The following is a 22,772-nucleotide window of genomic DNA, read 5'->3' on the forward strand; positions in this document are numbered from 1 at the left end:
GAAAGCTTGCAATGTATTTTTATTGTTAGCCAATATAGGTATCATTTCTACAATACTCTTGCATTTGTGTTTTGTTGTTTTTTTTATTATTATTTTTGACACTGGCTAACACGGTACTAGTTTTTGTTTTGTTTCTTTAAACCAGAAATTTGTCTCTTCTAGTGCAGCAAGTGCGATTGCGCTCTCTCCACTAGTGATGCAGCCCCCCCTACACCCCCTCCAGCACTGGGTAAGCATATGGAGGGGGGCCAAGGGGGGCGGCATCGCGAAAGCCGCTTCAGGCAGAATTAGGGCTAAAAAGCCCCTGCTTACAGCGGCCCCTCTGGCATTTGCCAGAATCCACAGATTTCCAGGCCATTGGATTTAGCCACAAGTGTTTAGCAGCAGGCAGAGTTTTTTTTTTTTATAAAATATTTTTTAACACAGGCACACAAACATGTACCCCTAAATCTGTTACCCTAGCTACTGACCCACAGTGCCTATATAGAGAATACAGCCCTGCATTAGGCATTACACTATTAGTACTGGAATTGTTTTGTTTCCCTTACTAAAGACATCCTTTGTTTTTTTACGTCTGCCCACTGTACATGACTGCAAAACACTTGAAAACAAGAATTTAGCTACTAATAACTACAGAGAGGAAAACACTAAATGCTCATTGACATAGTGGACTCTGTGTTAACTAAGCAAAAGATGAAGCATGGTAGCTGCCTTTATGAGTCCCTAAATGCCAGCGGTGCTCAGGCTGCCAGAAAGGACTCAGTTATATCACAATCATCCATCCTTTCAACCTGTCAACAGGACTCTCAAAACATCCAATCAGCGCTCCCTTCTTCTCCGATTACCATGGCGACAGACAAACATTCGTAGCCCCGCCTCACAGAAGCGGACCCTGGGAGTAGTAGGATCTCCGCTCTCCATTTGACCGAAAGAACAAGGGCCTGCGGATTCTCAGGGCACTACAATTCCCAGAATCCAATGCGCGGCCCATGGAAACCCTTGTCAAACTTTCCAATGCCAGCGCTGAATAAGAACCGAACAAGAGAAACGGCTGGAGTGGCCCAAGGAAAGCGCTCGCCTGACGGTAGGCATGCTTGGTTATCGCTGCTTTTTTATATATCTATAAATGTTTTTGACCTTTTTTTAATAGTTGCTCCTGTACTTGACTGCCCAGGTATATGTATAATTATAATGTGTGATGTGTAAACAGATGGACTGAATTCATTGCAGTGGTCTGGAGAGAAATGAATGAGGGAGCTTACTGCGAAAATATTATTATAAATAAATATATATATATATATTATATACTATTAGTATATATATATATATACAGTGGTGTGAAAAACTATTTGCCCCCTTCCTGATTTCTTATTCTTTTGCATGTTTGTCACACTTAAATGTTTCTGCTCATCAAACACATTTAACTATTAGTCAAAGATAACACAAGTAAACACAAAATGCAGTTTTTAAATGAGGGTTTTTATTATTAAGGGAGAGAAAAAATCCAAACCTACATGGCCCTGTGTGAAAAAGTAATTGCCCCCTGAACCTAATAACTGGTTGGGCCACCCTTAGCAGCAATAACTGCAATCAAGCGTTTGCGATAACTTGCAACGAGTCTTTTACAGCGCTCTGGAGGAATTTTGGCCCACTCATCTTTGCAGAATTGTTGTAATTCAGCTTTATTTGAGGGTTTTCTAGCATGAACCATCTTTTTAAGGTCATGCCACAACATCTCAATAGGATTCAGGTCAGGACTTTGACTAGGCCACTCCAAAGTCTTCATTTTGTTTTTCTTCAGCCATTCAGAGGTGGATTTGCTGGTGTGTTTTGGGTCATTGTCCTGCTGCAGCACCCAAGATCGCTTCAGCTTGAGTTGACGAACAGATGGCCGGACATTCTCCTTCAGGATTTTTTGGTAGACAGTAGAATTCATGGTTCCATCTATCACAGCAAGCCTTCCAGGTCCTGAAGCAGCAAAACAACCCCAGACCATCACACTACCACCACCATATTTTACTGTTGGTATGATGTTCTTTTTCTGAAATGCTGTGTTACTTTTAAGCCAGATATAACGGGACACGCACCTTCCAAAAAGTTCAACTTTTGTCTCGTCGGTCCACAAGGTATTTTCCCAAAAGTCTTGGCAATCATTGAGGTGTCTTTTAGCAAAATTGAGACGAGCCTTAATGTTCTTTTTGCTTAAAAGTGGTTTGCACCTTGGAAATCTGCCATGCAGGCCGTTTTTGCCCAGTCTCTTTCTTATGGGGGAGTCGTGAACACTGACCTTAATTGAGGCAAGTGAGGCCTGCAGTTCTTTAGATGTTGTCCTGGGGTCTTTTGTTCTCATTTGTTCCTCAATTTCTTTGGATCTTGGCATGATGTCTAGCTTTTGAGGTGCTTTTGGTCTACTTCTCTGTGTCAGGTAGCTCCTATTTAAGTGATTTCTTGATTGAAACAGGTGTGGCAGTAATCAGGCCTGGGGGTGACTACAGAAATTGAACTGGGGGTGTGATAAACCACAGTTAAGTTATTTTTTAACACGGGGGGCAATCACTTTTTCACAGAGGGCCATGTAGATTTGGAGTTTTTTTTCTCCCTTAATAACGTAAACCTTCATTTAAAAACTGCATTTTGTGTTCAATTATGTTATCTTTGACTAATAGTTAACGGTTTTTGATGAGCAGAAACATTTAAGTGTGACAAACATGCAAAAGAATAAAAAATCAGGAAGGGGGCAAATAGTTTTTCACACCACTGTATATACGGTAGATATATTGATATATATATAAAGATATATTGATATCTTCAATAATGGAACAGGCACTCACGTTAGAGCAATCAAAATTGCCTGGGTGCAGTCCGAAAATGCAATGATGTATCGAACAATGGAAGGTACCGCACTCACAGGACTTAAAAAAACAATACATTTTTATTACAAAGTTACATCTAACGTTTCAGCTGCCACTGCAGCCTTTCTCAAAGATAAAGTGAGACAAAACTGGCGGGAAGAAAGTGATGTCATACAGTGAAAAAAAAAAAAACCCCAATATGTACCGTACATAGGGCCCGATTCACTAAAGTCCGAAATAAGGAGTGCTATTTATAGCATGCGTTAAAAATCTTATCACTTCTTATTTTTCGCTCGATTCACTAAAAGGACACTTGTCATAATTAAGAAGCAATGTTCTTGGCGTTATTTATCTTGTGACGACATATTTTCAAGCAACGTGCTGCGTAATATGTTGTGTGCTGCGTAATATATTGCTTGAAAATATGTCGTCGCAAGATAAATAACGCCAAGAACATTGCTTCTTAATTATGACAAGTGTCCTTTTAGTGAATCGAGCGAAAAATAAGAAGTGATAAGATTTTTAACGCATGCTATAAATAGCACTCCTTATTTCGGACTTTAGTGAATCGGGCCCATAGTGTCAAAATGCTAATAAACAAAGTATAAGAACAAAAGAAAAGTGTAAAGACATAGAGGACAGAATAAAACAGCATACCGATGTGCACTAAGGCTGAACTACAACTCACCGCCTTTTAGTAGCATACAGGCGCTGATGCAAAGGGCGCTACTGCTACTAAAAGGCGGTGAGTTGTAGTTCAGCCTTAGTGCACATCGGTATGCTGTTTTATTCTGTCAGCTATAGCTATCTTTTTTTCTTTACATGTCTGTTTATTGGTTGTCCTCTATGTCTTTACACTTTTCTTTTGTTCTTATACTTTGTTTATTAACATTTTGACACTATGTACGGTACATATTGTTTTTTGTTTTCACTGTATGACGTCACTTTCTTCCCGCCAGTTTGTGTTTGTAGCGTGCACCCCCACTGTCTCACTTTATCTTTGAGAAAGGCTGCAGTGGCAGCCGAAACGTTAGATGTAACTTTGTAATAAAAATTTGTTGTTTTTTTAAGTCCTGTGAGTGCGGTACCTTCCATTGTTCGATAGATATATTGATATATATATATAAAGCAAGACAGTGAGCCGCACACACAGGGACTTAGTTAAAAGACAAAAAAAAAAAAAATATATATATATACTGTATATATATATATATAAACCCTCAAAAAAACACCAGCCTTCTCTACATATGTACATTGGACGTAGCTGTCAGTGTGTTTTACCCACAATGCAGTGGTTTTTCCAACATTTCAGTGTAATTACACCTCTGGCCTGCGGCCAGTCAACACGAAAAAATGTGATGAATACAAAGAATTTTGAGTGAAAACTCATCATGTTGTACTAGTAGCGCATAAAGAAATTTTTGCATGCACATAGCCCAGGGGTGGGCAAACTTTTTGGCTCACGGGCCACATTTACTCACCCCCGGGCCGGACCGGGCCAGGGCGGGCAGGGCCAGGCCAGCGTTACGCCCCCTTCGTCTCTTTAATTCCGGCCCGCCAATGACACCAAGTCTCGCTTGATGAGACTTGGCGTCGTCGGCGGGCCGGATTAAAAAGGCCAAGGGGCCGGATGTGGACCGTGGGCCGTAGTTTGCCCACCCCTGACATAGCCTGTGGGCCGTATACTTTGCGGCCTGTGGGAAATCATCTGAGCATGCTCAGCCAAAGTACTGGCAATTGCCACAATGTGTTTAAAGGAGAACTAAAGCTTAACTAAAAAAAAAGGCTAGAAATGTTGTACATGATGTTTTGTGCTTCTGTACCAGCCCAAGGCACCCACAGCTCTTTAGCAGGGAAGGTCTGTGCCCCCAAAGATGCCCCAGTAGCCCCCCGTCTTCTTTTCTGCTGATTCCCTGCCCATATTCTGTGCTGCTGTCACTTACCTGAGCTTAGGGACACACTCATAATATACTTTATATATATATATAGAATATAAATGTAACAGTATAAGGCTAATTAGTAATTCAATCAGGTTCACATTACATGGCAGCTCTGAAACCAGTGCATCAGCATTTAATAATCAGACCTGCAGCAACAGTTTATATGACAGACATTTTTTGCTTGATAATTTATGATGACCCCTAAGCTCAGCTTCCCAACAGCTGCCCAGAGCCCACTGAGCATGTGCGGTGTCACTGACACTTCTAACAGAATCCAAGATGGGGAGCTCCCATGACAATGGTAAAGACCTATATCATTACTACTATAGGGATGCTGAAACTTTAAGTTAGTGCAGTCAGTTTAGTATGTAAAATGTGGCATTTCTAGCCATATTCATCTTCAAGTGCACATAGCTTCGCATTCAATGTACTGCTTCATATGTTTTTTAGGAGTGCACATTTTGAATTCAAAATTCAATTTCAGTATTGTTAATAGACAAGGAAAATCTACCACAGGTGTTGTTCAACTTTAAAATAACCTTTAGTGTGGGGTAGAGAATGCTAGTCTGAGAAAATCTGCAATTGGTCTTCATTTGTTATTATTTTTTTTAAATATTTAGCATTTTGTACAGAATTTGTGGAATTTTTAGCAGCTATCTGGTTGCTAGTGTCCAATCTAACCTAGAAACCAGGCAGTGGTTTGTAACAGAGACAGGAATATAAAAAGGGGAGGGCCTAAATAGAAATATAAGTTATAAAAAGTGACAGTAACAATACAATTGCATCATCACAGAGCAATAGTTTTTTTGGCTGCAGGGGTCAGTGATCCCCATTTGAAAGCTGGAAAGAGTCAGAAGAGAAAGGCAAATAATTCAAAAACTATCAAAAATAAAAATGATAAATTGAAAAGTTGCTAAGAAAAGGCATTCTATAACATACTAAAATATAACCTGGAGGGGGACCTCCCCTTTAAAGATGATAAATATGAATTCCAGGCGGAAGGGCAAAGTGCACTATTTTCATTTTGGCACCCAATATGGTGCAGAATCTGGAAATTCATACTTTCAGTGTTTTTTAACATAGCAAAGAAAAAACTTTACTATATAAAATCTAGTATTATGTCAGTGTCAGGTACAGCCCTCAGTGTGGCACCGTGCCACAGGTAACAATGTCACATTACAGAGGGCTTTGGCAGCTGCAGGGGGATACAGTTTTGGACTCACACTGGAGCCATGGGTAATTGGACTGGTGCATTTTAGCACACACACCAGTATCACACATACACGCACACCAGCATCACACACACACATACCAGTATTATACACACACACCAGCATCACACACACATACCAGTATTATACACACACACCAGCAGCACACACATATACCAGTATTATACACACACACCAGCATCACACACACACCAGTATTAAACACACACACCAGCATCACACACACACACCAGCATCACACACACATACCAGTATAATACACGCACTAGTATTACACACACATATAGCACACAAACACACACACATACCAGTATTATACACACATACCAGCATCACACACACACACCAGCATCACACACACATACCAGTATAATACACGCACTAGTATTACACACACACACATATAGCACACACACACACATACCAGTATTATACACACATACCAGCATCACACACACATACCAGTATAATACACGCACTAGTATTACACACACACACATACCAGTATTATACACATATACCAGCATCACACACACACACCAGTATTATACACGCACTAGTATTACACACACATATAGCACACACAACAACAGTATCACACACATCACAATACTGCTGCCATTTTCAGGAAACAGTATTAAAAGTGTACAGATATATTCTAAGGGCTATGGCACACAGTGGGAATTGTGGCATTTTCAGTGGCACATTATTATGTATCCTAAACACCTGACTCTAGAGGCTGACCCGCTGCAGGACTCTACCTGGCTCTAAATCACCCCTATTGACATTTATGGCAGTCACCAGAAAGGGCCAGGACAAGTGCTTGCCAGCTGATTGCCACTTATATCTGTACCAGACCAGTCTGATTTTGAACTGTTGCAATTTGATTTCTTGCCATTAAAGCTTCTGTCTTGTAAATTGGTGATATGTAATACCTACATGTTACCTACTCCCATGCATTGAACCAACAGCCTCCTGGCCCTTGTTACTGGGCTATTCAGTTCCCTCTCTTGTGACACAGACACCCTCACACAGAGCATTCTACCGGGTTCCCCCTGCATAACATAGTCACCCAGGAGCTGATGAGGGGCCACTCTATAGAGGTGCTTCTTCCTTCTGCTGCCTTTGTCATGTCCAGCACCTTAGCGTACAACTTCTCTTCAGCTCTCAAAAGAAGCTCCGCTAACCAAGTCCATTTACTGATGTCCCTAGTTTGGGCAGAATTGCCCAAACCTTCCGATAGGGCCACAGCTGTGTTTGCTAGCTTACCTAGCTTGCTTTTTTTTTCTCTGAGGTAAGCTATTAAAGGGAATAACCTACCCTTAGCTAGTTTAAACAAGAACAGGGCCTGCTACAATGGTTTGGTCTGTTCTAGATTTGGGTGGCCAGATCACTTCAAAATTCAGGGACATGTCTAAAAAATCCAGCTAGCAGGGCTGAACCGATTGCAGTTCATTTTATATGCAATCAGTATTGCCCTGCACCATGTACTTTTCAAATGACCGTGTCACCTATTCTAGATGTTATTTAGGCCAAAGAGGCTCTTGCCTCTTTGCCTCTCCACCCCCTTATATAAAAGTTACCGGGCCTAGTGCCAAACTCATATTCCCAGCCTCAAAAAAACACTGCACAGTACATGATATATAAGGGGTTGCCTATGTGCCTCCACCCGCCTTCCCCAGGCAGTGCTGTATTCTTGTGGCAGATGCTGGTCCTTTATTTTAGAGTGCAAAGACTTGTGGCTATTCTGAAAAGTGCAGAACAGTGTTCATTTGTGCAAAAAACATGGCAGTTTGCACCTGTGTTTTCACTTTGCACCCTGCCCTGCACTGAAAACTTATTTGCACATAAACTTCCCCTTTAATAACTAGTAATGCATTTACTTATTTGGATTAATGCTTTTTTGGATTTATAGAAAGATGCTTTGTTACAGGTGACTTACAAATGAGTGTGCCTTGGCTTAATTACACAGCAGAAATTCATGCAAATGACAAATTTATGGTTAATTACAGCTAATTTGTAAGCTAATGTCAACACTAATGTTTAAAGCTGCCTTTATTTCTTTGAAGGGCCACACAAGGTAACCAGGATGGTTAATTATAGAAGATGCACTGAGCTTGTAGCTCACCTTCTTAGTAAGTACCACCCAGAGGAGCAGAGCCTTGAGCACTTCCTGGAAGAGTCCACAGAAGATTTCCAGGTATCAGTGAATTTCCAATGTTCTCAGTAGAAACAAACAAATCCTGTAACCAATAGTAACCAGTCAGCAGTTAGTGCTTATTCATCTAGTCCAGGGGTCTCAAACTCGCGGCCCGCGGGCCATTTGCGGCCCTCGGTACAGTATTTTGTGGCCCGCACCAACGCCTTCTCAAAAGCAATGAATGGATCACGATTTTTATTGCGATTCAAGGGATAATGCAAGGCACGGCGGGCGGGAGCTGCTGATTGCGGAAATGACGTTATGCCATCATAACAGTTATTATGGGAAGACGTTCTGTGTGCACAATTAGCTGCTAAGGAGCTAATTGTGCACACAGAACGTCTTCCCATAATATGATTATGATGATTATGATGGCATAACGTCATTTCCGCAATCAGCAGCTCCCGCCCGCCGTGCCTTGCATTATCCCTTGAAAGCCAATTTTTTGTGAAATCCCTTATGCGGCCCAGCCTCATCCTGACTTTGCCTCCTGCGGCCCCCAGGTAAATTGAGTTTGAGCCCCCTGATCTAGTCAATTTAATAAAATAAAAGCAAAGATATTATTGGTTGTTATGGCTTTGATTGATCAGGTTTGTATTCTGTTGCACTATACTGCTCACTTCCCTGCATATCACCAACTGCACTGTATTATTTTTTGTAATGTATTCAATATATGTATCAAAATGTTTTGCTGGCATGTCAGGGAATAATATCATCATACCCCATTCTATTATGTTATATTATTTATCAGTAGCCTTTATATCTAGGGCAATATGTATATAATATTTACAAAGTAATAGGTTACACCAGTGGCTGCTCAGATTGAGCTTACGGTACCATATTATTTTAGAACCACAGGCATGCAGAAGCCATTACAGCACAAAGACTACCAATGCATATGGCTGGTTTGCCTGTGGGGTAACATGCACACAGTCCATTACAGTGAAACACTAATTGTAGAATATGAAGCGCAAAGCCAACTGCATGGCTGGAAATATGCACTATACTGCTGATGAGGAGAGTTCCACATGTCATAACCACACGGTTTGCCTGGGGATAATATATACATACTCCATGTCAATGCATTGCTGGCCTGTATGGATTTAATATTTGTAAATGTTTTTGCACTGTATGCAATACAGGTTGTATTATGCACAAAGCCTGTTCTGCTGTATTGCTTGTGCATTTGGAGGAATATACCCAAAGCCCATTCCTTTTACTTTTATTGCTGGTCTGTCTGGCAGTGTTATGTGCTGTAATGATACATTGACTGGGGATATAATCACAATTTCATTTATACTTCTAGGTTTATGGCAAATATTCTGTTATCCATATCTTATGCTAATACCAACGTATTATGTTTAATGATGTCCATGTTTAAAGGAGAAGGAAAGTAATTTTGGCATTTTACTGCCAATAGATTAGCCAAATTAGTGCCACCTAGAACGCTATATTTAATCTGTAGATAGCTTTACCATACCTGAGTAAACAGCCCTAGAAGCTCCCTCTGTTTGCTTACGATAGCAGCTGCCATTTTAGCTTGGTCTCCATAGCTTCCTGCTGCAGCTCTAGGGGCTGGTAGCTCAGATCATACATACTGGTGGGAATGGGAGTAAATTCTTGTGGAAGGGAGGAGCAAGAGAAGGGAAAGAGGAGAGAGCTGGGCAGACTCTGTCCTAGGAATGAAGTATTTTTCTGAGAGAGGAAGTCTCTCAGTGTAAATCACAATTACATTCTCTCGCCTTTGTGTTCTGTCCGGGCAGTGATATAATGCGGTCTGGTTTTTAAAGAAGTGGTTCCCTTTTAAACATAAGTTTTAGTATATTTTAGAATGGGCATTTCTTAGCAACCTTTCAATTGGTCTTCATTATCTGGGGGTCACTGACCCCAGCATTATTAATTATCTTTCTTTTCAGATCAACTCCTATTCATATTCCAGTTTGTCATTCAAAACACTACCTGGTTTCTAGGACCCTAGCAACCATATAGCTGCTAAAATTCAAAACTGGAAATTTGCTGCATGAAATGCTAAATTATTAAAAAAAAAAAACACAAAAAATGAATACCAATTGCAAATTGTTTCAGAATAGCACACTGTTACATACTAAAAGTTCATTAAAAGGAGAAGGAAAGGTAAAAACTGTAGGCTTTATCAGTAAGGTCTATGTAAATATAGCCATAAGCACTCACAGAAACGCTGAGTCCTCTATCAAAAGAAACACAGGACTTCTTGTCTCCTTTCTTTTAAACATGTTCTTAGGGTGTCTGACTTCCTCTCTCAGAAAAATCCTTCATTCTGGGGCCAGAGTCTGCACAGCTCTCTCCTCTATCCCTTCTCCTGCTCCCCCCTCCAATAAGAATTCATAAAACTCCACCCCCTCCCTTAGGAATGTGTGATCTGAGCTATAACCGCTAGACTGCAAGCAGGAAGCTATGATGACCAAGCTAAAATGGCAGCTGCTATCTTAAGCAAACAGAGGGAGCTTCTAGGGCTGTTACTCAGGTATGGTAAAGCTTTCTGCGAATAAATATAGCGTTCTAGGTGGCACTAATGTGGCAAATATATTGGCAATAAAATGCCAAAATGACTTCCCTTCTCCATTAATGGTGATCAACGCCTTTAAACTCTAGTCACTCCTCACAGCCCCAGTTACCTGAGAGGTTGGAGAGGATGAGGGGTCTGCTTAATAGGACCCCCCCTTCTGGTGGGAAGATTGCTTTCGGTGCCCACACAATGATCTGTGTGGGCATAGCATTTGTACTTATAGCCAGAACAATGAACAGTGTTAGTATAAGGTGCTTTTAATACCCTGTTCCTTGTATTGGTGCTTAATAGGGTGATAATACAGCACTACAGGCATCAGCATTGCCCTTCAGCTGATTATCTATAAGCCACACATCACTTGCAGACATATTTAGCATCTTTAATTCCTCTCAGCCATTGATATAGGGGCTGCCATGTGTATTTATCTGAGGGGATCACTTTAGCAAACAATGAAGCCTGCCTTGCTTATCTGCTCCCTGTGCCTGTGTGCTCAGCTTCACATATTCCTTTGGCAGCTCCTTCCGTAGACCGTCAGTTCTTGTCCTTGTTTAACTCCAGCCTCCGCTAACAGCTGTAACCTTGGTAACCTTGGCATTGTTCTTGCTTTGTCTCCATCCCTGTCTTGTTTATAATGTTCCCTCAGATCTGAGTCTTCCTTTCATAATAAACTCATGGCTGGGCACCGTGTTACCCGCTGGATCGGCTGCCATTGCTCCCCTGAGGAGGCCTTTCTATGGCTCAGAATCTGACTATATGCACACACAGGGATGCACATTAGCTTTATGCACTACTTTATCTCCCTGTCTTCTGTAATGTTTCTCCATGAACTTATCCATCTATTTTATGCTGCACGAAGGACACCCTATAGCCCTCTACACAGTATTGTTCCACTGATTATTTTTCCAAGTTTCTGCATAGACTCTGTGTCTTTGAGCCCATGAAAGGGTGGGATTATCTCATTTATTTTCTAGGGGTACTTAGCACTCACATGCAAGTTGGAAGAAACATTCCTGTGCCTCCCAGAGCTAGCTTGTCCCTCATCAAAATACACTTTTATATTCAGGATGAAACAATTACAGTATATTCAAGATGAAGTGTAAACACCAACTGGAGCCGGGTCCAGTATTACAGATTTACCAGGAATGTACTTGCCAGTAAATTTGTAATTCCCTATAAATCTCTCCTTTTCCTGAACTTCTCCACTGCCCTTATAAGAAAAGGCCCACCTCCACTCTGCCCATTTCCCCACCCACCCAGGGGTGCAGCTACAGAGGAAGCAGACTCTGCATTTGCAGGGGTGCCCAGATTATAAGGGCCCCAATAAGGCCCTAATTAGTGAGCAATTCCAATATATCTTGGTAGAAAAGGTCAAGTTACCGATGTTTTTTTAAATTGAATTTGCTGTGGGGCCCAGTAAAATCTAGTTATGTCACTGCACCCACCTGCCCATTTCCCTACCCCATATGTCAATTGACCCACTCCATGTTATCAACCTGGCACGTGTAGCACAGCAAATTGTTTTTGACCACGCCCATTTTTGTGACCACACCCACTAAATACCACTCCCATTTTACAAAATTTGGCAGATTATTTATAATTTGAACACATTTCTAGGGGTTTTGGGGTCCTTTTATGTGTTATTACAGTTTTGCAGGTGAAATTGCCCTTTAAGCTGCAAGTCTCAGTTCCCCCAAGAGACCTGTTTAGCTTATTAGTTACAGTTGTATCTCAGTGCAGGAGTGGCTTGTTAAGATTTCAGGGCTCTCTGCCAAAAGCTACCTATTTAATTAAGTTTGAGAAACATTGTATCTTTGTGTTCAGTGCAGGAGATCAAAGAGAAATGAGGGACTTTTCAGTAAGAATCTGGGACTGCGGGCTGAGCTGTTAAAAGAGGGACTGTCCTGTGAAAATCAGGACAGTTGGGAAGTATGGTGGCAACCCTAGCTGTGTAGCATATTAACAGCAGTACCGTAACTATAACCAGTCCAATATTGCTAATGTCTCTATATTTTATCTCCTTTGCTTCAATCTCTGCCACAATATATCTGTAAGTGTTTCTGAGTCTCTTCTGGTTGAGTTTCAGACATGGATAATGCTGGACATGTAACTGTTACAGCCAAGTTGCCATGTATTTGTAGCCTGTGGGGGGCCCGAGGGAATATTGCAGTGCAGAGAGGGAAATAAGAGCAAAGAGTTTGCAGGCCCCTGATTTCAGGGCAGCAGGTTTGCTGTCTCTGTGCCTGTGTGTGGAGCCACGAGAGCGACTGCAGACACGCAGAGAACGTTCCGAGCATGCACAGAGCCATACTTTACTGTCTAGTTAATGGGAAATAATTAGATGATAACTCCTGCTGATAAATAGCATATATTTCCCACTGTAAGTCAATGCAAACCAAATTAGTTCTGAATTTGCTTTGTGAATGCAGGCGCCACATTTTCATTTGACATGATCTGGTTTACAAAATGGCAATATATTTTATTAGTGAATTAGTTTGTGCTTTTTTTTCTTTTTCTAGAGCCTTAATGATGAAGAGGAGAGATTTGTCGGCGCGGCTCTCTGTGGAAGTGTGCAGTACAGAGCTCTCCTGGATACAGTGGTGCGCGCTTTCTATGCCAGAGACGGCAAACACTGCAAGCAGTCGGAGCAATATCTCTTTGTTGGTATGTGTGAGCCTGTAGCAGGGCTGGGGCTCCGTGGCACATACATGATATATACATGGACTATACACTTGCACAGGGCGGCCCAGCTACAGCCTGCAGGCCAGATCAGGCCCTTCAGGGTAGTTATACAGCCCTGCATAGACTGCTGTATATGGCATCATTTAGCTTTATTCTGTCAAACTGGGGCACCATTGGCCCTTTAGAGAACCTGATGTAAAGGGTCCACCCAGCATCAGACTGAGACTGGTCTGCTGGGGCACCAGGAGAAAACCCCGTGGGCCCCAGTCTTGTTGGGCCCCTCAGTCCAGGCACATAGGCAGGCTATGTAGCGCAGTGGTGGAGCAAGTAGGAGCCAGAATTAAGTGATATGTAATTACCAGCAAAAATTATCAGCACAGGAAGAGGGGTTGCATTGGGTGGTGCGCTGGAGGGGGCCTTCAGCTAGGGTTGTTCGCTTGGCCCATCTCCCTGACACTGAGCCCACAACCACTAGCAGGCTAATTTAGCACTTCCATGCAGCCATTTAGTAGCCTCTTTTACAGGTATGGAAAGGATTATCCAGAATACTCGGGACCTGGAGTTTTCCAGATAAAGGATCTTTCCGTAATTTGGATCTTTATACCTTAAGTCTGCTAAAAAAACATTAAATAAACCCAATAGGATTGTTTTTCCCCCAATAAGCATGAACTTAGTTGGAATCAAGTACAAGCTACTTTTTTTATTGCAAAGAAAAAGAAAACCATTTCTAAGAAATTATTTGATTAAAATGGAATTTATGAGAGATGGCCTTCCCATAACTCGGAGCTTTCTGGATAATGGGTTTCCAGATAAAGACCCCATACCTGTCTCACCAATCCAGCACTGAAGGTTACTACACTTCTGCACCAAGGACAGATTAAGCATTTACTTACCCCATTACCTCTCAATGACCACACCCCTCCTCCACAGTCAGGTGGGTGGGGCTTTTGCATTTTGTCACCATTAGCAGCACCATCAGGCAGTTGTGCAATAAAAGCAGCACAGATAATGTCGTTTAATATGGTGTAGACAAGGGAAAATCATATCATACTTACCAAGATTTTCCTTTCCTGGACTGTAACATGGCAGTGAAGGAACAGGAAAGTGTTATTCTGTCAATTCCCTTTGGCCTACGATTTTTATTTTTTGTGGTTTTTGGAATTATTTCTTATTTAATGTATGCTAATGGCACACATAGCATTTTCTCTGCTGGCATATTTACAGTGGCGGGAAAGGGCTGGCATATTTACACTGGCGAGAAAGGGCCCATCACAGCAGGAAATCTGCCTTCATTGCTGCTGACAGGTGGTTGCCATAAAGTCAATGGCAGCAGCATGGGTGGTGACAGGCCTTTCTCTGCCCGCAGGTATACACCAGCAGATAAACACTACATATGCCACAAACCCTTAGAATATTATCTGATTACTGTGCCCTAATTACCCTATCAATCAGCCAGTCGTTTGGAAGTCCAAGTCAAAACCTCACCATCAATCTGTTTTATTTGTCCCGATAGCATATTTTATTTTCCGGTTAGAAAGAATACAGAATAGCTAAGCTAATAAATCAAACAACATGGAAAATACAAAATAAGGACAAACTGAAATGTTTCTTAGAAACAGCCAATCTCTAACATACATGTACTAAAAGTTTAAAGGGGAACTTCCCATTTTATTGTGCTCCACCTATCACTGATTTCTTTGTTGTGTGCTTTTGCCAGCCCAGAGCATTAGTATATATATATATATATATATATATACATATATATGAGAGTCCACACGACAGCACCACACTCCAAAGATTGCTACCATGTAGCTGCCCCTGTGCACGGAATACCATATAGATACTGAATCAAACACAATCAGCACCAAGGGTCTTGAGGTTCAAATAAATATTAGTGTATTACAATTGCATGTACAACCAACGTTTCGGTCCCTTTTGGGACCTTTTTGAAAAAGGTCCCAAAAGGGACCAAAACATCGGTTGCATATATAATTATTAATATATATTTATTAATTATTAATTCCCTGGTCTAATGTGTCTGGCGTTGCTAAAAGTTACATATTGCTATAATGATACTACATACCCTGACCAATGAAAATCATGTTATTATTTTGCAGTGATTGGCTACCTGGCAACATTTCAGTTGGAAGAACTCGGCCTACAAACCTTTGTTAGAATCATCACATCTCAGGATGTCACTAAAATGTGCAAGGTAGGAGCAAATAATATAGTGATCAACCATAAGTATAGTTGTTACTGTTGTCATATCTTCGCCCTCCATCTCAGCTGTGTCTATGAAAATAAGTGGCATGGAGAGAAATAACAGAAAATTGTGTGTAGTCCTAGTACAATTGTAAATTCACCCGATATCCCGAGCTGATGCGGCCTCCGATCCGACTAGATTTTTTAACCTGCCCGATTGATATCTGCCCGATTTCAGGCCAGATATCGGTCGGGCAGGCCCGTCGGTAGTGCCCATACACAGGCCGATTAGCTGCCGAATCGGTCTAAGGGACTGATATCGGCAGCTAGAATCGGCCAGTGTATGGGGACCTTAAATCCATTGAGTGTATGGATATTGTCAGTTAAAGGGCACTTATCACCCTAAAATTGCTTCCCTCCACCGCTACTAGAGCCAGCCATCTAAAGTATTAGGCGCCTGCACCGGGGGGGGGGGGGGAGAAGCACTCGCATGCACATAACAAGCAAGTGCCACAACCCACTCATTATGCACATACGTGTGACATAGATGGGTGACTCCTATGTCACATGTATGGCCGCCTGCACTGATAACACCGGCAGGGAGTGTTTTTTTTTTTTTTTTTTTTAAAGTAAACTGTTGTTTTCCCCAACTGGAGAGTGGGCTCCATTAGCCTGTATCTCTGTTGGGGGAAGCATATTTATGGTGATAGGTGCCCTTTAAGATCACAGGTCTATATACAGGACATTAAGGTCCAGAACAAAGTCAACACTCAAAGGTTTCTCAGAAGAAACAGAAGAATTATGGTGGTGCAAGATAAAAAAGGTAGATAGATAAGCAACTCCTATCAGCAGGTAGATTGGGTCCCCAATTCTTTTTACCTGTGATCCACATTCCCATGTAAAATTAACTGTTTGGTAAACACATTCTGATGGTATGGGGAGTGAATTCTTATGAGCAGGAGAAGGGAGAGAGGAAAGAGCTGGGCAGACTCCAGGAAAGAAGGATTTTTCTGAAAGAGGAAGTCTGATACTGAAGAACATGTTTACACAAAAGAAGACAAGAAATCCTGTGTTTCTTTTGATAGAGGACTCAGCTTTTATGCATATGGCTGTATTTACATAGACATTTCTGATAAAACTTACTTAGTTTTTACCTTTCCTTCTCCTTTAAAATGGGATATATCTGGCAGTTGGTGGGATGGCTGTATTATAGGTGGAAGGGCACAGGTGACCCAAGCCTTTAGTGTACAACAGTAAGTTGTTCTGTGTGTGCTGATCTACAGTACCTATCAGCTTTCTGTGCCGGCTGCAAATGAACACACCACAGAGTACAACGTTAGCTTATGCTAGTACTACAATGGAATGTAGGGCGCCCCTGCAGTGATGTCCTACTCCCACGGGCAGACATGCCAACTCTTTATCCAAGCAGCCAACCTGCGTGGCAGTAATGAAGCCTGTACTCACGCTGCTGCGGCAGGGAAAGTTCTATTTAGCAAGCATGAAAATCACACGGCGACGCCAATATGCTGGGGCGTCTGTTTAGCTGACACAGGCTTTTATTATAATAGCGGAAACACGGTATCAGTACAAGCTCCCACAGATGTTGCGCTTGGTAATGGGTGTCAGGCTCGCTGCGCCAGGTGGGATGTTAATCCGCGGTCTGATTCCAGCAACATTGTGCCGAGCTCCTTATGGTGCATGGAAAAGAACAGAAGCAATATTGGAGCAATTATTAAAAGCATTTAAATGACACATTAGTTAGCAAATGCAGCACACAAACGAGGTGCCTATAAATAGAACTCCCTGCCACTGGGAAATAATCAGCTGTACTGAGAGCCAACTGATCTTGTTACAAATCCTACTAATAAGGAAAAGGTAAGTTAGTGATTTGGAACAGTTGTGTGCAACCTTCTGTCGCCCCTCTTGTTGCTTAAGTACAGCTTCTAAGCAATCCGGAGGTTATAACAGAAGCTTTAGAACGTGGGCTGCCCCAGTAGGCACTAACACACCTGAACTGGCAATCTATGGATTCTGGTAAATGCCAGACGGGGCTGCTGTAAGATGCCATAGTCACTATTTGGGGGGCTGTTTGGGCCTCTGTGTACTTGAAATGCCAGGGCCTATTTTGAATGCCAGTCCAGACCTGGGCACTAACTTAGGATATACCTCCAGTCCCCCTCATTTTTTGCCCCCAAGTCAGGAATTCAAAAATAACTACCTGGTTTGGGGGAACTGAGAGCAACTTCCCAGGGGTTGGCGAGCCAATGGTTGGGGATCACTGCTCTAGTGAATAATTAAAGGGGTGGTTCACTTTTGAAGCACAAGAAAGCCTTTTAATTTTAAAATCCCCTAAAGTTACTCTAAACAGTACCCAGAATTACATACCTTTCTCCATGCATGCAGAATTATTTAGTTTCAAGCAGCTGACTTACTGATTCCTTGTCTAGCATTAAGCGCCACCCCTTTTGCTTTCTAACCATTCCTTCTCTCTCTGCCTATGAATACCATAAAAAAGTGCCTACTGGGCATGCTCACTGCTTCTGCTCCAATTAAAATCAATCATACATGAGCAGTAGGCACCTCTTTAAGATTATCAGAGAGAGAGAGAAAGAGTGCTCAGAAAGCAAACGGGGGCAGAGCTTCACGCTAGATAAGGACGTCAGTAAAAGAGCTGTAGTTAAACTGGATATAATAGAAAAACAAAATAAATTTAAATGCAGAGAGAAAAGTAATTTTAGAGATTTTGTTCTTTTTTTTAAAAAAAAGGTTTAATTGTTCTTTAAATTGCTTGAATTATTTGCTTTCCTCTTCTACATCATTCCTGCTTTCAAATGGGGTCACTGACCCCAGCAGCCAAAAAACTATTGCTCTGTGAACTTACAATCTTTCTATTCAGTCCCTCTCCTATTCATATTCCCGTCTCTCATATAAACCATGGCCTGATTCCAAGGTAAACAAGACCCTAGCAACCAGATAGCGTCTGAAAATCCAAACTTGGAAAACTGCTGAACAAAAAGCTAAATAGCTGAAAAACCACAAAAAATGAAAAAAATTAAAACCATTTGCAAATTGTCTCAGAATAGCACTCTGTACATCATACTAAAAGTTAATTTAAAGATGAACTACCCCTTTAACACGTGGGGGGGTTAGCTACTACTCTGTATTGCTGTGGGTCATTTTATACAAGCTTCTGACTAACATTTTATGCAGTGTACCAATTAGCGTCTGTTCTGGCAAACTGCACACTATTTTAACAAACTTAATGATGTGTTTAACATCAAGTGGCATTAGCTCCTGATTCACTTGGCACAATTCAGCTGCAGCTATGGACAGGGTGCTAAGGGAACCCCGGAATTAACTGCCCAGGCTGCTGCTAACTTCAGGGTTCCCTTGCCTTCTCTGTATTTGAAGTGCAATATTCTGTAGTAATGTTCCTTTAAATGCTCTGACGGGAGAACATAATATTGAGCTGTCATTTATCTAATTAATATCAACGCTAGATGGTGATTCATTATGAATGATTCATTTATTATTGATTGGTAGTTGATACAAAACAACTGATTGTTTTCCATGCAGTATACGGATAGTGTGAGCATAGTAATAGGCCTGGTGTGTTTGCTTCTGACTTACTGGGTCACGCAGAGCACCAACAAGTCTGTATTCTTATATATATATTTATACTGTATATAAATGTATATGTGCTTCTATTCTGCTCTTTTCAGTTTCTCAGCTTTTTCTTTAATGTTGTGAATTTGAACACGTGGATAAAAGACGAATGGAGCCAGATTTATGACTCAAATTATGTCAAGGAAAACTGGATCAGTCATTTGCTAAAGTAAGTAAAGTATGTGTTGCTGAACGAAACACAGCAATGATTTGTCACTCACGCTGTACTGGGAACATTTATAGGAATTTACTGAAGTACAAGAAAAAATGGCCGCCCTCCTCCACACTAGCAGGAAGATATTCGTTTCAATTTAAACACATGAGCAGATCCCATTTGAGTACTAAGCCAAAAAGAAATTAGAGGTAGCACTACTCCAAAAAGACAGAGAAACCTTAGTATGAGGTGGGAAATGTAAAATTTTGGTCACTGTCCTCCCCTCTCTCCAGTCATTACGAGAGTGTGCCCATTAACTTGTGTAAGTGTCAGACTCAAACAGGACGTGTAGAGAGAGCCTCACTCATTTCACACTATCCCAAAATCTTTGCCGAGGTAAAGAACAGGAAGCCTGTGTACAAAAAAGTAGCCAGTGGCCACACAGTATAAGTTGTCGGCCGGGCAGCGAAAGTTCAGTAATGGAACAGGCAATGGACAGGCAACAAATAGCAGAATTAGAGTCACAACAGGAGTCAGTCAGAATTAAAAAAAAAATGATTCTAAGCTTTTAGAACTGGGCAGTTTGCTAAGGTTACTTGATGTCTAAATAAAGGCCAAGAAGCTCAAGATGCAGACATGCCACTTGACTAGGATAAATTTTAGGGTACGTTTGTGTTGTGAGGGCTTATGATCCTTTGGAAGGATCCATGCGGCTACAATAACCGTGCTTCCAAGGTCCTATATACTGTATGTCCCATGCCCTAACCATAGCAGTTAATGTGAAGGATATAAAATATCTTTAAACTAAAACAAGTACATGCGTCTGGAATAACAAACCTCCCTGTATAAACAAATTCACAATGTATAACACTCAAATTAATGGAGGTTTTGGCCTTTTGAAATTAATCACTTACAAGTTACTATCGACTCTCCCAGACCACGCAATGATTGCATTTATGCAGAGTGAAAGTAGATGGGTACAACTTCAAGCACTTTTTCTACTACATCTCTCACATTTTAAGCTGGTGAAAAACTAACCGTTTTATGCATATCCATGACTTGCTCTCTCTTTTCATATCAACACTTGCACTCTGCTCACAATGCACTTTCCCAAGATTATACAGCACACTTATATATCAACTATATGGTAGATTGGAAAAAAGACGGTGGAAAATCTATTCCACAAGTCTCTAAAATCTCCCCAAATATGGTCTTAACAAGATATATTAACCCAGAGAGAAAAAATAAACCAATTCCCTCTTTCACCCTGACATGTTTCTGAGGTTGGACGGAATTGGGAAGCTTTATACAAGTTTGATGGAGCTGTCCTATAACAGCTACTTACTGGATGGCAATGTTCCACGATTATGAAATGGAGAGGAGAATTATGTTGCGCAGATGGGGACAAACCTATGCCCACCGCTGACTGTTGGGTAAGGGACCCAATAGATAAGGCTAAAGTATGTATAGGTTAAATTTAAGGGAGGGCCCACTCAGAGTAATTTTGCAGAAAATAAAATATAAGTGAGCAAAGCAAGTATTTAACTTTATTTTCTCCTTTATTTAAGATGGCAGCCTGAGATTCATAATATAACAGAAGGACTTCAGAGTAAAACAGCTAAAGGCCCAAGTCGAGCAAGAAGTTCCAAAACAACGGAGACAAAAGAGTTTAATCTAACTAAACCCAGACCGAGGTCATTACCAGTGCCTCAGCTGATCCCAGCCCAGAAGCCACATCAGCCTGTAAGTTGCTTTGCTTTCTGAATAAGAATGAATATTATGTTTGATTTTTCCCATTTAGTGTTATCTAACCAATAACATTATTATTTATGAATAGATTCCGTATTATGCCACAAGGTGGTCTGTGCATTGAAAACTTTCTTGAAATGTGGCCTCACCACAAAGGCTGCAGATGACACTGAAACAGCAATAACTGTCTCCACAGGAATTTTAGGGTAACATCCAATCCATTTTGTCACCCAAGAGATTTCCTGGTTGGGGGATTGGTTACAAAATGGTTCTAAACTCTTCCCATTAGTTTTTAGAGCAATGGTTTGGACTCACCTGACCCGTGAATGCTGACAATTGCCATACAAATGATTTGGAAGGGGGACATTTGGAGAGCTTTGTTACCCTCCAACCATGCTGGAAATCAATTGATTGACAAAAAGCCCTGATTGCCCTGTCTATCCCTCCCTGCCTACAAGTGTAGGGGGCCAGTAAGACCCTAAATAGTGAGCAATTTCAATGTATATTGGTAGAATAGGTAAAAAAAAGTTATAGCATTCCTTTAGAATCCGGAAGCAGTGTAAGTTACTTGTATATGTGCCAAAACATTGGCTAAATGTTGTGCAACCGACATAGCACAACTCGCTTGGACTAATAGGGCTTTATACAGTAGAAGGTAAATAGTGGGCTCCTTATTTACTAGGATTGGTTGAAAATTCAGCTCAGTAACTCAAAGCAACCAATTAACCTTTAGTTTTGACTGGTGCAGTGCTGTAAGAATAATGAAATAAATGTACAATATGTTATTACGGTAATGCCACATTTGTTATTTCCAAACCGAGCCCTGATGATTCAAGCAATAATAATTTCTAATTTAATTTGAAAATTAAGATGAAAAGTTTCAAGTAATAAATCACGGTACCGTTTGTGCCAAAGCAAATCACTCACTTCAGCTGCAGTTATTGAGATTTTTTTGTTAGAATTCATTGGCTTTTTTCCCACCCAGGTTCCCCAGACTTTGTACAAGGCACCAAAGGAGCAAGAACTGTTGAAGGAACAGAAAAAAAGGAATCGCAGGAAAGCAGAGGTAGATTTTAGGTTTGATTTGTAAAAAAAAATGTACATTATTACTATTGTTATGGGCAGCCATATTCTTCATTTCCCAGGGTGCCACAGCCTGTGCTCTGATAAAGTCACACTTTACTGCTGTGCTGCAAGTTGGTGTGATATCCCCCCTCCCAGCAGCCAATCAGCAGAACAATGGGAAGGGATCAAGATAGCAGCTCCCAGTAGGTATCAGAATAGCACTCAATAGTAAGGAATCCAAGTCCGGCTTGGGACTCCTCCAGTTACATGGGAGTAGGAGAAACAATAGGTTAGCCGAAAGCAGTTCTAATGTGTAGCGCTGGCTCCTTCTGAAAGCTCAGACTCAGGCACAATGCACTGAGATGGCGCCTACACACCAATATTACAGCTAAAAAAATACATTTGTTGGTTTAAGAATAACATTTTAAATGATAGAGTGAATTATTTGCTATGCAAACAGGGTAATTCAGAAATAAAAAGTACCCCAT

General features: G+C 41.2%; 1 protein-coding gene across 1 annotated transcript in view; it reads left to right on the top strand.

Moving 5' to 3' along the window:
• Positions 1-877: 877 nt before the first annotated feature.
• The window catches only part of cfap99 (cilia and flagella associated protein 99), a 42,771-nt gene continuing 20,876 nt past the window's right edge, over positions 878-22,772 (top strand). The window contains exons 1-7 of the mRNA XM_002940957.4: positions 878-1,084; positions 8,094-8,224; positions 13,286-13,430; positions 15,566-15,660; positions 19,373-19,485; positions 21,039-21,213; positions 22,205-22,285. Of these exons, the coding sequence (XP_002941003.2) occupies positions 979-1,084; positions 8,094-8,224; positions 13,286-13,430; positions 15,566-15,660; positions 19,373-19,485; positions 21,039-21,213; positions 22,205-22,285 (846 nt within the window). The 5' untranslated portion in view covers positions 878-978. The remainder of the gene's footprint in view (positions 1,085-8,093; positions 8,225-13,285; positions 13,431-15,565; positions 15,661-19,372; positions 19,486-21,038; positions 21,214-22,204; positions 22,286-22,772) is intronic.

Source organism: Xenopus tropicalis, chromosome 1, assembly GCF_000004195.4.
Source record: "Xenopus tropicalis strain Nigerian chromosome 1, UCB_Xtro_10.0, whole genome shotgun sequence".
In the NCBI taxonomy this organism is placed as follows: domain Eukaryota; kingdom Metazoa; phylum Chordata; class Amphibia; order Anura; family Pipidae; genus Xenopus; species Xenopus tropicalis.